The following is a 16,515-nucleotide window of genomic DNA, read 5'->3' as shown; positions in this document are numbered from 1 at the left end:
AACCCCAAACGTCAGAACTTGTCATATAGTTGCAATTTATTAGAGCATTTTCCAGCACAGAAATGAATTATTTTCATGTACAGAATACGACTCTATGATTATTATTATTATTTATTGGTATCACACAGAACGAATGACCCAACCTGTGGGTGACGTGCATGCGTATCGGTGAGATTACCTGCAGCAAGCTTATAACCACATTACATGTACGTCAGGGGAGGCCAACGCCAATCTTCAAGGGCCTCCAACAGATCGGGCGTTCGGGATATACCTGCTTCAGCACAGATCGCTCAATCAGTGGCTCAGTCGTTGATTGAGCCGCCTGTGCTGAAGCAGGGATATCCTTAAAATCTGAGCTGTCGGTGGCCCTTGAGGACTGGAGTTGGCCTAACCCTGATGTACAATTACTAGGATGGTCCAAATGCTCTCGTGGCTGAGCACCGGACTGGCGCCCCTCTGGCAGTGTGGGGTTACATGGTACAGGTACATTGTTGCACTGTGGGAAGCACTGTAACATCTCGCTTTTCTGGGGTTCAGTGACGGTAAAGCAGCAGTATCCCGACAGAAAGTCGGTGGTGATGGTGGACGAAATCATATGCTCCAGCCCCCCGAAGTATCGCTTCCCCGAAGCCGGCTTACGCATTATGATCACCAACAAGTTTCCACCGAGGACCCGACTACGGATGGCGAGCCGGCTCATCATAAATGAGGTGGGTTTCTGGTTACACCGTATTCCAGGGAGGAGGGGCTACTCCAATCCTCAAGGGACACCAACAGGTCCGGTTTTCAGGATATCCCTGCTTCAGCACAGGTGGCTCAATCATTGGCCAACTCCAGTCCTCAAGGGCCACCAACAGGTTAGGTTTTCAGGATATCCCTGCTTCAGCACAGGTGGCTCCGTCTAAGACTGCATCACCTGTGCTGAAGCAGGGCTATCCCTAATACCTAGCCTGTTGGTGGCCCTTGAGGACAGGAGTTGGCCGCCCTTGCTGTATTCTAATGGAACTGACAAGCATGGAAGTTCTGCAGGAGTTTGAGCCCTTCTGACTGTACTTTTCAGCAGAAGAGCATCTGATGGTAACCACACTCCCTCAGTGCCTCAGGCATATGTAAGAAGCCTAAAAACAGAGACGGTAGATGTTCAAACATTAGATATGCAGGAGGCTGCGTGGCATTCAGATTCTAGCACTTTTGCGTCTAAGTTCTGTTTCGGGGAAGATCTTCCTTTCTCTCTCCGCTGCGTTTTATACACGGAGCGACACAACCGGTCTGTGCCAGAATTACAGCCAATCGGCTTCGGGAGGAATCACAGTGCACCGCAGCCACTTTCATACGTGTGTCAGGAATGTTATCACAAGTATAAGGTAGCCAGTACCTGAGCAGAAATTAATTAGATTGCAAGCTCCTGGGACAGAGATTGACTTAACGAGTGTATCAGGAACAGACTCTGTTTGCTGTATTGTGTTCTTGCTTACCCCAATTACACTGTGCTACAGAATATATTTACTCATTACAAGCGCGCAGGAGGCTGCGTATTTCTGCCGAGAATAACGTCATGCGATGTGGATTTGTACAAATGGGGTTAACATTTCAGAAACTAAAGTATCCAGCAATGCTTCGGTGACGGCCTTATTTCCAGCTTTCTATTGATCTCAAAGACTGGGACAGAAAATAATTGTTAGGCTGCGCTTATAGTGCTGGCGACAGCGATGCCGCGGCAAAACAAATGCATTGCCGCCATCGCGTGCACTTATAGTAAGCGTGACACGATGGAGCGACGGATTGGTCGCAATCGCTGGAAGTCATCTCTTGGATTTTCCAGCAACCGTCGCGTCGCCGGCACTATAAGCGCAGCCTGACGGATCCACAGGGAAACAGGAGGACACTTGTGAATTATACATATCGATCGTTCTTTTTCATATTTAATTGTTTATTGTTTCCCATGAGAATACACATATATTTCTATGTTTGACTGCACTGAAGCACCGTGCTAGTCTGCCATTCTAGTTTGCCATTTTGCCATGTTGATGCCATTAAAAAATGTCACAAACGCATCATTGTTTGTTCCTCTGGAATTCAGATTTTCTAAAAACCAACATATTATTTTCTAGGAGAGAGAACTCCATCCAATAAAAGGTCGTATTTTACCGCTCCCCAAAACGTGCAGTTCATGTTGGGAATGAGGTGTGGCTAGATTGTTAAAGGGAAGATTGTAGAAATGATTATTTACAGGCAGACTGCAGTATATTTTACTTTTAACCGCACAGTTGGAAAGATTTATACAGTAAATGTATGTTAGGGGTACAGTCCCCTAATCTTGCCCCCAAAGAGAAGATAATATGTAACTAAGGAGTAAGGATGTAACCACCGTGGTTATTTGATGACTTGTGTTATGTAATTCATGTTAACCCTTTTCCTACCAGTGCGGCCTGTATCCATATATGCTTTGCATGTCCCACTGGCAGTGAAGTGGTTAACAATGCTTCCTTTGTCAGGGGTGGACAACTCCAGTCCTCAGGGGCCACCAACAGGTCAGGTTTTCAGATTATCCTTGGCTGAATCAGTGGCTCAGTCTTCGATACTTTGATCCTCAAAGCCTTGCAAATATCACCAAGGGAGATAGTCAGCGGTGAGAACAGTCAGCGGTGAGAACAGTCAGCGGTGAGAACAGCCAGCACCGAGCTTCCGAGAACATGAGCTTTATCTAATGCCTTTAACCTTTGTACAGGCCGCCGCTAAATATAACCGCAAAGCTGATCAGCATATATTGGGCCATGGAATTCCCTCTTAGTCTGTAGTTAGCCTGTCAAGTGCCTGGTCTCACTCAGTGAAGATCTAGCACTTTCTCAGCGCGGTTTCATTGTGCGTCCAGCACGGCAATCATTTCAATTTTGAATTAATCACAGTGATATTCCTACTGAGTTAAAACGAAGGGATTGATGCCTAAAAATAATTAGATGAGTATAGGTATTTTTAAATCATGGGACTCCAGTATTACTTTACTAAGTGATATCTTAATTTAGGGGCTCTCAACTCCAGTCCTCAAGACCCCCCCAACTGGTATGGTTTTAAGGATATCCCTGCTTCAGCACAGATGGTTCACTTAAAGAGTGCAGTGTCTGGACTGTGCAGACTGGTTTTAAATAGGATTAGTGGCTCTCACTGCTAGAGAGCCTGCCACGCATTGCCGGGCACACAGGGGTTAACCCATTATACACACAGCAGCCTCCCATGCATGCTTTGTATATTTTGGGTCACTCACCAGATGCAACAATTCAGTTCTTCCGCAGTTTGCATTTGCATGTTACTGTGGCTGTGGTTAGTTGCCTTTGCTGAGTGGAAAACTTTCTTTTTGCTCATTCACACATCATTAGTTTTGCTCCCTAACTTCTAATTACATCGTTGCATGGTTACATAGTTGCATGGTTACATAGTTACATAGTTGCATGGCTACATAGTTGCATGGTTACATAGTTGCATGGTTACATTGTTGCATGGTTACATTGTTGCATGTTACATTGTTGCATGGTTACATAGTTGCATGGTTACATAGTTGCATGGTTACATAGTTGCATGGTTACATCGTTGCATGGTTACATCGTTGCATGGTTACATCGTTGCATGGTTACATCGTTGCATGGTTACATCGTTGCATGGTTACATCGTTGCATGTTACATAGTTGCTTGGTTACATAGTTGCATGGTTACATAGTTACATGGTTACATAGTTGCATGGTTACATAGTTGCATGGTTACATAGTTGCATGGTTACATAGTTGCATGGTTACATGGTTGCATAGTTGCATGGTTACATAGTTGCATGGTTACATCGTTGCATGGTTACATCGTTGCTTGGTTACATAGTTGCATGGTTACATATTTGCATGGTTACATAGTTACATAGTTGCATGGTTACATAGTTGCATGGTTACATAGTTGCATGGTTACATAGTTGCATGGTTACATAGTTGCATGGTTACATAGTTGCATAGTTGCATGTTACATAGTTGCATGGTTACATAGTTGCATGGTTACATAGTTGCACAGATTAGGTTAAAAAAGACACATGCCCATCAAGTTGCACCTATGTTAAATGCAGACGTTTGTTAGATTGTGTAGCGCAGAGCACAGGCCCGGGACCCACAGGCAGCGGCGGGATACCCTATGGGGCGGCTGGTTCGGCTGTACCGGGGCACACTAGCTTTAGGGGCTCATCCTCCACGCACCGGGACGCTGCTCTGACACTTATTGTAGCAGCCAGAACAGTGTTCCGCAATTCTAAAGACCCCCTCTCTGCCCACCCTCTCCCCGGGCCCTAGCTGAGGTGCGGCGCCTGATGCTGCGGCAGAGAAGCCCACACAGAGGGTCCTAACACCGACATTCAGCCCAACTTCTGCAATCACCTCCTGGTGGGCTCTCTCCGTCACCGCCGCGTAAGGACCCTCTTCACAGGTAACTTGCACCGGAGCCCACCGTGGTTTTGTTCCGCCCGACTCACAGCACCTTGTTATCGGCTCAGGACCACCGGGCGAGGCTTATTCTGGTGGCTCCGTGCCCATACAAAATTATAATGAAAGTGAATCCACTTTAGTCCTGTTTGACTTCTTCACTGCCAGAGGGGCCTGGGAAATAATGCCGTGAGATGGAGAAACAAGGCAGTACAAAGTGAGACTCGCATTGGTGGTTTTTAGGTTTGCATTGCTAATATGATTTTATGTTGTATGGAATCCTGATGATGATACCGTAGATTTGACCTATCTCATGTGCATGGCATAGTGCAACTAAAAGTGGTGCCCTTCCCTCTAAAAGTGGTACCCTTCCCTCTAAAAGTGGTACCCTTCCCCCTAAAAGTGGTACCCTTCCCCCTAAAAGTGGTACCCTTCCCTCTAAAAGTGGTACCCTTCCCTCTAAACGTGGTACCCTTCCCCCTAAAAGTGGTACCCTTCCCCATAAAAGTGGTACCCTTCCCTCTAAAAGTGGTACCCTTCCCCCTAAAAGTGGTACCCATCCCTCTAAAAGTGGAACCCTTCCCCCTAAAAGTGGTACCCTTCCCCCTAAACGTGGTACCCTTCCCCCTAAACGTGGTACCCTTCCCTCTAAAAGTGGTACCCTTCCCCCTAAAAGTGGTACCCTTCCCCCTAAAAGTGGTACCCTTCCCCCTAAAAGTGGTACCCATCCCCCTAAACGTGGTACCCTTCCCCCTAAAAGTGGTACCCTTCCCCATAAAAGTGGTACCCTTCCCCATAAAAGTGGTACCCTTCCCCCTAAAAGTGGTACCCTTCCCCCTAAAAGTGGTACCCATCCCCCTAAAAGTGGTACCCATCCCCCTAAAAGTGGTACCCTTCCCCCTAAAAGTGGTACCCTTCCCCCTCATCTTGTATTCCCAATATTGAGTGATACATAACATCTTTATTCTCCAAATGAAAGCGACTTACTTGCTGGTAAGATTACCAGTGATGGAGACGCCACGTGTGTTTTTAAATGCTGCTACATGTAAATGACGAGAGAGTCTGTGATCTGACCTGAATTGTCCACAGGAAAAAATATTGACCCAATATATCTGGAACCAGGCGGTCCAAGTGCTGAGAATAAAAAAAGAAAATTCCAAAGTTGAGTTTGACTCTGCTTGAAATTGTATCATACCTGGTACTGGCTGGACCTGGTACTGGCTGGACCTGGTACTGGCCGGACCTGGTACATTCCGGACCGCCGTAACCCTCCTCTCTCCCTGCAGCGGCAGCGACTTCTTCATTCAGCCAACGGAGTGAGCACAACAACGCTGGATGGGAGGCAGGAACTGGAGAATGGGATTGTGAATGTGGACAAAGACGATTTCCAAGAGAAAAACGAATCCAACTACATGGCTCCTTTTTCTGTGCCGAGTAAGTGCCTGAGATTTAAACAAAGGGACTGAGTAAATTGGCAAAGGTGTGTAAGCAGAAGTGGCTTGAGGAACTCAGTGCCGGGGCATTCTGCACCTTTCTATATGGGGTCACCCGTAATCTCCATATGGCATTTATTAAATTATTAGGGCTGGGCGTGGAATAGTACTGAGCGTGGAATGGTCACTAGGCATGGAATGGTCACTAGGCGTGGAATAGTCACCGAGCGTTGACTAGCCACTAGGTGTGGGGGCAATACTTTTTTCACCGCACTTGTATTTGGAGCTGAATTATTTGTTAGAGGTTAGATATACATGTTTTTTGGGGTACAGTTCTTGCACCTTTTCCCCAAACAAACATCCCAAGCTTTAGGTATTGGAAAGAGACAAGATATTGAAACATAAGATGAAAGTGTTTCATATTAGTAATGATTCCAAGTGAGGGCAAATCTGTGCAAGTACCTCTGGCTGCAATGTTACTGAAATCCTCTTAGCAAGAGAATATTGTATATCCAGCAAAGTCCAATAAGTCCAAGTACTGTTTGTGTTATCATTTAATAGATACATTATTTTATTTTTTTCATCAATTGTTTCCAAACCAAGATTTAATATACATTTTTGTATGGTGTGATATTGGGTTTGGTCTCATGAATTTGTATTGCAAGGTAACACGTTGGAAATTGGATACGGTGGTTTATGGATTAGCGATTTAAGAATGGGAGAATCCAAGATCAATTATTCTGTATTGAGTCACCGGCCTTACAGCCCTGAATCGTGTAAAGCCGAGGCATTCAGAAACACGCGCGTTTCGCTACCAGGGTATAGGGCAAGATGTGTGGCGCACGTTTCTATGTATGTATATATATATATAACAATAGCAAGTGGGGGAGCTTGAGAAAGAACCGTAAGGTCCGAAACGCTGCTTCTTTTTTCTGTGATTACCCCCTGATGCCGGTGTTACTTCATTACATTGTATTTTTTGAATTTGTGAGTGCTCCATATTCTTTGATATTGTATGTGTATATATATGTATATATATATATATATATATATATATTATACGTTTCTATGTATATATAGATGTGAGGTATACGAGGGGTGGGATAATGATTTACATTCCTGGTTGGGGGGCTCACACAGACCCTCATTCTTTTTCATAGTCTCCAAAATGCTCCGAAACCCTGTGCTGTTGTGGAACATCGTTATTACCCCTTCATGTTATTATTATATTTATTAACCAACCATTTTCAGAAATACATTATATTCGTATATTAGACAAAAGGGATGTAGACGTGAAGAGCACATCAAAAAGATCCCCACTAGAGCGCACCGCAGACCTGAGTGATATTAGATCTTGGTCCTATAGTACGCAAAACATACAACATTAAAACTTTATTGAGACTTAATAGTCTAAAATACTACATAACTTACTTAAAAATATGAAGTTCCCAGTGTCTATATGATGCTAGAGTCTAGCTCAAGAGATGTTTATCCAATGAGGAAACATACGTGAAAGTTAGATGACTTTAGTCAATTCTGTTCTTCCCTAGGACAACTCCTCTTGCAGAAACCAATGGGTGTGGTATTAATATGCCTTTCATTTGACCCTGAATTGATAAGAGGAGATATGTCTAAGATCGGGTGTCCAGAATGACTGGTCTTGATAGGAGTAGTGCTGAGTGTCAAAGGTATACAGCACGACTGATAACTTAATTGTGGTGTATATCCTATACTACTATACATATATACACGGGTAATAGCCTTAGATGGAGTTGTGCACATACCAATTGTCACAGTACACAACACAGTGCATCCTAGGGATTCTGTATGCAGAGCAAAATAAGCTCACAACAGACATAAAATATATAGACCATCAGGTCCTTGGCAGTATCATCTACATTGACAATTGGTATGTGCACAACTTGTATACACTACAAGAAAATAGAGGGATATACATTGGAAACTACGAAATAATCATTGACCATTGGTAGTGACTTAGAAGGCTATTCTACATATTAAGCCGAACATAACCGAGGTATTTTGGCAGTACGCCATTACGTAGTCACCCTATTGAGCAATACTTTCGGCCACATCTACAAAGTTAATGACTAGGGCTACTATACATTGTTGCTCTATGAGATACAGAACACAAAATACATAGGATAAAACACACCATCCCGGGAATATGGAGTCAAAAAACGATATCCACAATGACACTATACATTACCTGCGAATGGAAACAGACTTTAGAGGTCTAACACTGATAGAACTCTATCCATCTAAGGCTATTACCCGTGTATATATGTATAGTAGTATAGGATATACACCACAATTAAGTTATCAGTCGTGCTGTATACCTTTGACACTCAGCACTACTCCTATACCACACCCATTGGTTTCTGCAAGAGGAGTTGTCCTAGGGAAGAACAGAATTGACTAAAGTCATCTAACTTTCACGTATGTTTCCTCATTGGATAAACATCTCTTGAGCTAGACTCTAGCATCATATAGACACTGGGAACTTCATATTTTTAAGTAAGTTATGTAGTATTTTAGACTATTAAGTCTCAATAAAGTTTTAATGTTGTATGTTTTGCGTACTATAGGACCAAGATCTAATATCACTCAGGTCTGCGGTGCGCTCTATTGGGGATCTTTTTGATGTGCTCTTCACGTCTACATCCCTTTTGTCTATGTACCTATCCCTGGTAGCACGCGACCTCATTCTTTACTTTATCTAGGGTTTTGAGCGAGGTATCACAATTTCTTATTCGTATATTAGGTTAGAAGACTTCAAATACTTTTAAAAGACAAATACGCATGAACCATGCCTAGGTCATCCATGCAAGTAACACTTATCAAACAAAGAAGTACTTTGGTTATTAGCTATTTTATCACTTTATCATTTCTATTTGCATAGATAGTTTGTTGTGTAGCAATCCTTCACCTGAGCGCGTTTCTTCTTTTATTTAGGTGGCTGCGTGAACAAGTTCAAGTGGATTTTCTCGTGGCCCTTAATCTGCGCACTATATTTTACTGTCCCAAACTGCAGCAAGCCACGCTGGGAAAACTTCTTTATGCTCACGTTTATGTTATCCACGCTGTGGATTGCCATCTTCTCGTACATCATGGTTTGGATGGTAAGAAGAGCGTTTGTGCTCTACCTGTGCACACTTTGTTTACACTAAGGGTGCTATTCCGGGCAGGGAATGGGCCACAGGCGGGAGCAGGTAAGGTCTTCTCTCCAGTTTACAAATAAGAATTTCATCTTGAAATGTATAGTAAAGAAAACAGATGCACTATAGTGTGAAGGGGTACCAGTGGTTAAATGAAATCACCTCTAAGTGGCTTTACTAAGTAGAACAAAATAGAAGACACATATTATTTTAATAATTTTATCATTGCAACAGAGTACTTCAGTATTAGGCGAGACCATTTTTATTTGGACTAAAAATTGATATTATAAGACGAGCTTTCCAGAGATCTCTCTCTTCTTCGGGATAAACAAAACTTGTCTGGTAACATCAATTGTTAGTCCGAATACAAAAGTTCTCGCCTAATATACTGAAGTACTCCGTTAGGCCGCGGCCATGCTCCCTGCTGGCGTGCTGAGGCGCAGGGAAAGCGGGTGCTTTCCCTGGCCTTGCGGTTGCTTACTGCACGTGCTGTCAGCGGGCCGTCAGGGGGCGGGCCAGGGGCGGGCGCGTCACTGGCCGGGGGCGGGCCAGTGACATCACGGAGCTGGTTCGCCCTCATTAGGCGAACCACTCACGTGACCGGCCTGTCGCGCCGGCAAGTGGGGGAATTTTAAATTCCCCTAAGACCTGTGCTTCCGCAAGCGCGCAGAAGCACAGGCGAGCCCCTACTAAAGCCGCTGTAATTGCGACTGTAGGGGCTCAGTGCTGAGCGGGAGCGCGCCTCAGCGCGCTTCTGCTAGCAAGCGGTAAACATGGCCGAGGCCTAACTCTGCACTTTCGTTACTGGACTAACACGCTTATTACTATTTCCTTGTATCTGCTGTAATAATGAATTAATAACTCCCGTTGTGGCCGCAGGGTTGCCACCTCTCCGGGTTTGACCCGGAGACTCCGAGTTTCGGGCACTTGGCTACGGGTTTAGCCTGTCGATCTCCGGGTGGTGGTGGGATGCGATAGCATCTCCGACATTCTCCGGTATTCTCCTGCAACTCCCCCTCCAACTGCAGTGAACATGTCCGTCATTTGACGCCCGCAGCCATGTTCACTGCAGTTGGAGGGGGAGTTGCAGCAGGATGTCGGGAAACGCCGCCCACCAAGTAAGGGAATTTTTTTCTCTCTTTTTTTTCTCCGGGTTGGCCTTCAGTAGAAGGTGGCACCCCTGTGTGGCTGCCTGGGGAATGTGGCACCCCTGTGTGGCTGCCTGGGGAAGGTGGCCCCCCTGTGTGGCCTTCAGTAGAAGGTGGCACCCCTGTGTGGCTGCCTGGGGAAGGTGGCACCCCTGTGTGGCTGCCTGGGGAAGGTGGCACCCCTGCGTGGCCACCTGGGGAAGGTGGCCCCCCTGTGTTGCGCCTGGGGAAGGCGGCACCCCTGTGTGGCCGCCTGGGGAAGGTGGCACTCCTGTGTGGCCGCCTGGGAAAGGTGGCACCCCTGTGTGGCCGCCTGGGAAAGGTGGCACCCCTATGTGGCCGCCCGGGGAAGGTGGCACTCCTGTGTGGCCGCCTGGGTAAGGTGGCACCCCTATGTGGCCACCTGGGGAAGGTAGCACCCCTGTGTGGCCGCCTGGGAAAGGTGGCACCCCTATGTGGCCGCCTGGGAAAAGTGCCACCCCTATGTGGCCGCCTGGGGAAGGTGGCACCCCTATGTGGCCGCCTGGGGAAGGTGGCACCCCTATGTGGCCGCCTGGGGAAGGTGGCACCCCTATGTGGCCGCCTGGGGAAGGTGGCACCCCTATGTGGCCGCCTGGGGAAGGTGGCACCCCTATGTGGCCGCCTGGGGAAGGTGGCACCCCTATGTGGCCGCCTGGGGAAGGTGGCACCCCTATGTGGCCGCCTGGGGAAGGTGGCACTCCTGTGTGGCCGCCTGGGGAAGGTGGCACTCCTATGTGGCCGCCTGGGAAAGGTGGCACTCCTGTGTGGCCGCCTGGGAAAGGTGGCACTCCTGTGTGCCGCCTGGGAAAGGAAACATTTATTTGAACTGTGTTTTTTTTTTTGTTCTTCTTATTTTTTGGTTTTCTTTTCATCTCTATAAATAGCCGGTACAGGCGTCTGTGGGTTTCCACTGGTGTGTGATTATTCAGGAAGTGACTGAACTCTGCAAATGATACAATAATGGTCTGTACCATTGGGTTACCTTTATCTCTCCTGTGCGTGCAGGTGACGGTTATCGGATACACTCTGGGGATACCTGACGTTATCATGGGCATCACCTTCCTGGCCGCAGGGACCAGTGTGCCAGACTGCATGGCCAGTTTAATAGTAGCAAGACAAGGTATAGTGCCATTCTCATGAATCATTCCCTGGGTACATTTGCTTTTTCTTTTCTCTGGCTGATCCAGCGGAAGGCAATATGGGCACACAGGGCGAGCGCTTCTCCCCACTCCGGCCATCTTAATGTCGGTGCGCTGGTGAATACCGCCCGCTCCTCTCCTTACACTGGGAACTGGGGATTAGCGCAGGAGAGCAGCCGGGCATTACAGTATTTGTAATCACACGCTCATTATGCAGCTAAGGCCTCGTTCCGCTGCTTGCGCTATGACATTCGCGGCGCGAACAAGAAACCGCCCTCTATGTGGCTGGCCCCAGTCACTGCTGCCGGTCGCCTGCATGATGCGCGACCGCCTTTGGCAAAAGACAAGATTTTTGTATTTTTGTGTGGCGGCCACACGTTTGCCACATCACGGCGGTGGTTCAACCAATGAGGGCGAATCAGCTGTGTGACGTCATGACCGCGCCCCCCTCACTCTCATCATGGCCATGCCCCCCCCGTCGCGATCTCCTGCTCTTCTCCTGATGTGCAACCACCGACCACAGGCTGAAACTGGTGCACGCACCGCCACGCGCTCCGGCGCACGTGCACGCAGTGGGGCCGTGGCTTCTGGGAGCGGGGAGTAGCTACGATCCACGCCAGCAGCATCCACGCTCCCTCTGCACTGGCCGCCATCAATAGACTGATCACATATTTTTATGAAATTCTCTGTTTTGGGATTTCATAAAGAACTGAATTAACTGCAGCATTTGAGCCCCGAATAAAACCATAATTACTGATTTATGGAGAGATCGGTTTCCATTAATTGGAGTGAAGAGATTATGTATTTACATTTCTGGAACAAACATTACAAATCTTGCACTGGGTTCATTGTTTTCCCTCGTGTAGATCAATATTAAAGCAACCCCCACATCCACCAGGAGATCTCTCTCTGTCTCTCTCTATTCTCTCTCTCTCTCTCTCTCTCTCTCTCTTTCTCTCTCTCTCTCTCTCTCTCTCTCTCTCTCTCTCTCTCTTCTCTCTCATTCTCTCATTCTCTCTATCTCTCTCTCTCATTCTCTCTGTCTCTCTCTCTCTCTCCGTCACTCTCTGTCTCCTCTGTCTCTCTCTATTCTCTCTCTCTCTCTCTCTCTCTCTCTCTCTCTCTCTCTCATTCTCTCTCTCTCTCTCTCTCTCATTCTCTCTGTCTCTCTCTCTCTGTCTCTCTCTGTCTCTCTCTATTCTCTCTCTCTCTGTCTCTCTCTCTCTATTCTCTCTCTCTCTATTCTCTCATTCTCTCTATCTCATTCTCTCTCTCTCTCTCTCATTCTCTCTGTCTCTCTCTCTCTCTCTCCGTCTCCTCTGTCTCTCTCTATTCTCTCTATTCTCTCTTTATATAATGTTAGTACTTTGACCCTGACCATTTTAAAATGGTGTTAAAAATGATGACTTTCTTAATCTTTAGTGTCTGAGGTAACCTTTACACTGTCTGAGTTCTGGGGAGATTTCCATTTTAACCTCCCGGACACGTAATATTTCAATTGCTTATATCTTCCGAACAAAGCATCAGATTTAAAAATAAAAACAGCGTTGGAAGAGACACTAAGAGACGTAAAAGGAATATACAGAAATACAAGTAAACGAGATCAGCATAGACATTCCTTTATCTCAGTACAACATTATACAAAAGATGGAACCAGAGGGGGTCTAATGTCTCAAATAAGTAAGATTATGGGGTTCTTGGCCAAATAATGGCATTTTCATAGCAAAGAGCTGGGTCCTGTCAGTGAGGCTGCATTGAAGCCGCTGACCAAGGACTCGGTGGGACTGAGTGGCACTAGTGGAGAGGTGGCTGATATGTCTCTCGAACTGGATGGACAATTGTCTTTTTTTTCACCCTCCGTTACTTTGTTACTGTTACATGAGTGTAGCGTTTACAGATATCCTCACAGGTCAGGGTCGAAAAGTACTGGTGTGTATATATGTATGTGTCACAATGGTATACGCGTAGATAATGTATGTGCCAATGTGTGCTGTTTAGTTAATGAGAGTTTTTTTCTCTTGCAGGCCTCGGGGACATGGCCGTGTCCAACACCATAGGAAGTAACGTATTTGACATTCTCGTAGGCCTTGGGGTGCCGTGGGGTTTACAAACGATGGTTATTAATTATGGATCAAGTGTAAGTGTGTATCCTCTGACCTCCTGATATTAGCCCTTGCGCAGTGCAGCTGAGAGCAGCGTGCAGAGGGCTGCACAGTCGCATTTCTATGCACAATGCATCCCTGACGCCCCAATGACCTTAGTGTCATGGTTGGTACCTCGGACATGGGAAAGTGAGGTGACTTGCCCCAGGTCACAAGGAACGAACATTGAGACCTCAGTGCTGCAGTATGTCTGGTGCATGTCCTGGATGCAAAAGCACGCTTTTTTGTAACCAAATGTATATCTCGGGACTTTGGTAAAATGATCTTAACCAGCAGACCTCATCTTCTCCCACCACACATGGCAGCCTTCTCAGCTCTGTGTACCAGAGAAAATGGAACTGAAAGTACATACTATCTGCATAGAGTTTATGGTGTAATAAGCAGGGATTTTGTTGGTGACGGTACGGTACTCAGTACCAGAACCTCTGCTTCCCTGCTGCAGGGTTTTTCCATGCTATAATGTTGGAGTATATATATATATATATGTAAAGAAGAAGCTGCTATTGGCAGAATAATAAGCCTCCCTTTATTCTCTGAGGCTGGTGCTGGCTGTGGTACTAGAATGAGGCAGGGGAGAACAGAAAAGTTTAGGAATATGTGTCAGGCAGCAGCTTTCTACAATAAGTGACGTGTGTGTTAGTGATTGGGTAGGTGGGTTATGTGTATTTGAGGGATATTGTGTATGGGGGGGGGGGGGGAATTATGGGTATTGAGGGCCAGTATGTTTATTGGGGAGATGGGATGGTTACGTGTAATGGTGGGGGGGAGAGAGAGATGAGGGTGTGAGATAGAGGGGGGTGCGCTGACACTGGATGGGGGGAGGGAGGAGGTCGGACGGCTGCAGCCAGTGGACACTAGTCCTGGGCTCTGGGAAAAGTGTCTGTGGCTCCAAAAGAAGCACTGGTAATAACTAACAGGACAGGCTCCCCCCAAAGAATACAGTAAGTATCACATGTGCTGTGTGAGATGGTGGAAGCGACAGGAAATAGATCAGCATTAAAAGGGGAAGTTTTGATTAGTCTTACCAATAACAGAATGGTTATTCTTTATATATAGACTTAAATACATTCATAACCTTTCGTTTATAGAACGCATTATCTTTGAGGTCTGATCCTGTAAATGAATTAACTCATTATAGTCAATAGGTGTATTTTACCCTCTAGGTCAGATATTTAATGGAACTGCGTTATATGTCATTAGAATTACCCTCCTCTGCAATGAGTTTAAATCCAGAGAAGATTCAACATGAATGTACAATATGTTGAAGTCCTTGGTTTTGGGAGATGGATCAGTGGACATGAATCAATGCCAATATTTGTCTTTTACAGGTGAAGATTAATAGCAAGGGGCTGGTGTACTCGGTAATCCTTTTACTGGCGTCCGTTGCCCTCACTGTAAGTGGTTTAGTTTCTGCATTATCTTGCTGTTTCCAATGGGCATTTAATCTCCTTAGCAGCTAGTAACCCATTGCAATGTTTTCCTAGCTCTCCAGCACTGAACGCCTAAAGGAATAAACTGCATTTCTTTGTAGCAAAATAAAGTAATGAAGTTAGAGACGAGGTTATTAGAGGTTTTTCTGGGCTTCACCCTTGGTGGAGGTTCCATCCCAAACACAAGGGGCGCTGAGCTCTTTGGGATTCTTTTTCTATATGTTTTTTGCTTTTAATGCTGTAAGAATAGAAAGTCACATAAATACATTTCTGTTCTTCTAAAAAGAAGCAGAACAGCGTTAAAACATGCAGGACGCAGAGAACACAATGACGTTTTATTATCAAAGCATCGACTGCAAAACTGGGGCAGAGTTAGGATAAACGGGGCTAGGTCTCACATATTCGCTTCAGATGGGATTCATTCACTGTGATACACTGGGTGATCCATGTCGCCGATCTGCCGTCCCATAGCATTTGCAGAACAGCTGATTTACTTTCTCTACAAGCCCTGGCTATACAAACCCTCCACATATCATCGTACCAACCCTCCACATACCATCGTACAAACCCTCCACATACCATCGTACAAACCCTCCACATACCATCGTACAAACCCTCCACATACCATCGTACAAACCCTCCACATACCATCGTACACACCCTCCACATACCATCGTACACACCCTCCACATACCATCGTACACACCCTCCACATACCATCGTACCAACCCTCCACATACCATCATACCAACCCTCCACATACCATCGTACAAGCCCTCCACATACCATCATACAAACCCTCCACATACCATCGTACAAACCCTCCACATACCATCGTACCAACCCTCCACATACCATCGTACAAACCCTCTACATACCATCATACAAACCCTCCACATACCATCGTACAAACCCTCCACATACCATCGTACAAACCCTCCACATACCATCGTACAAACCCTCCACATACCATCGTACAAACCCTCCACATACCATAATACAAACCCTCCACATACCATCGTACAAACCCTCCACATACCATCATACAAACCCTCTACATACCATCGTACCAACCCTCCACATACCATCGTACAAACCCTCCACATACCATCGTACACACAATCCACATACCATCATACAAACCCTCTACATACCATCGTACCAACCCTCCACATACCATCGTACAAACCCTCCACATACCATCGTACAAACCCTCCACATACCATCATACAAACCCTCCACATACCATCGTACCAACCCTCCACATACCATCGTACAAACCCTCCACATACGTACCATCGTACAAACCCTCCACATACCATCATACAAACCCTCCACATACCATCGTACAAACCCTCCACATACCATCGTACAAACCCTCCACATACCATCATACAAACCCTCCACATACCATCGTACAAACCCTCCACATACCATCGTACAAACCCTCCACATACCATCGTACAAACCCTCCACATACCATCGTACAAACCCTCCACATGCCATCGTACAAACCCTCCACATACCATCGTACAAACCCTCCACATACCATCGTACA

The 16,515-nt window shown here is 46.1% G+C and overlaps 1 protein-coding gene across 2 annotated transcripts in view; it reads left to right on the top strand.

Annotated features, from left to right (window-relative positions):
• Positions 1 to 16,515, top strand: part of SLC24A4 (solute carrier family 24 member 4) — a 100,594-nt gene that overhangs the window by 80,412 nt on the left and 3,667 nt on the right. For both annotated transcript variants that reach the window (XM_075614520.1, XM_075614519.1), the window contains exons 11-16: positions 538 to 710; positions 5,735 to 5,882; positions 8,855 to 9,021; positions 11,232 to 11,346; positions 13,390 to 13,502; positions 14,856 to 14,921. In XM_075614520.1, coding sequence (XP_075470635.1) covers positions 538 to 710; positions 5,735 to 5,882; positions 8,855 to 9,021; positions 11,232 to 11,346; positions 13,390 to 13,502; positions 14,856 to 14,921 — 782 coding nt within the window. The remainder of the gene's footprint in view (positions 1 to 537; positions 711 to 5,734; positions 5,883 to 8,854; positions 9,022 to 11,231; positions 11,347 to 13,389; positions 13,503 to 14,855; positions 14,922 to 16,515) is intronic.

This window comes from Ascaphus truei, chromosome 9 (assembly GCF_040206685.1).
Source record: "Ascaphus truei isolate aAscTru1 chromosome 9, aAscTru1.hap1, whole genome shotgun sequence".
Taxonomy (NCBI): Eukaryota; Metazoa; Chordata; class Amphibia; order Anura; family Ascaphidae; genus Ascaphus; species Ascaphus truei.
The sequence above is the reverse complement of the archived record's forward strand: the minus strand, read 5'-3'. Positions and strand labels throughout refer to the sequence as shown.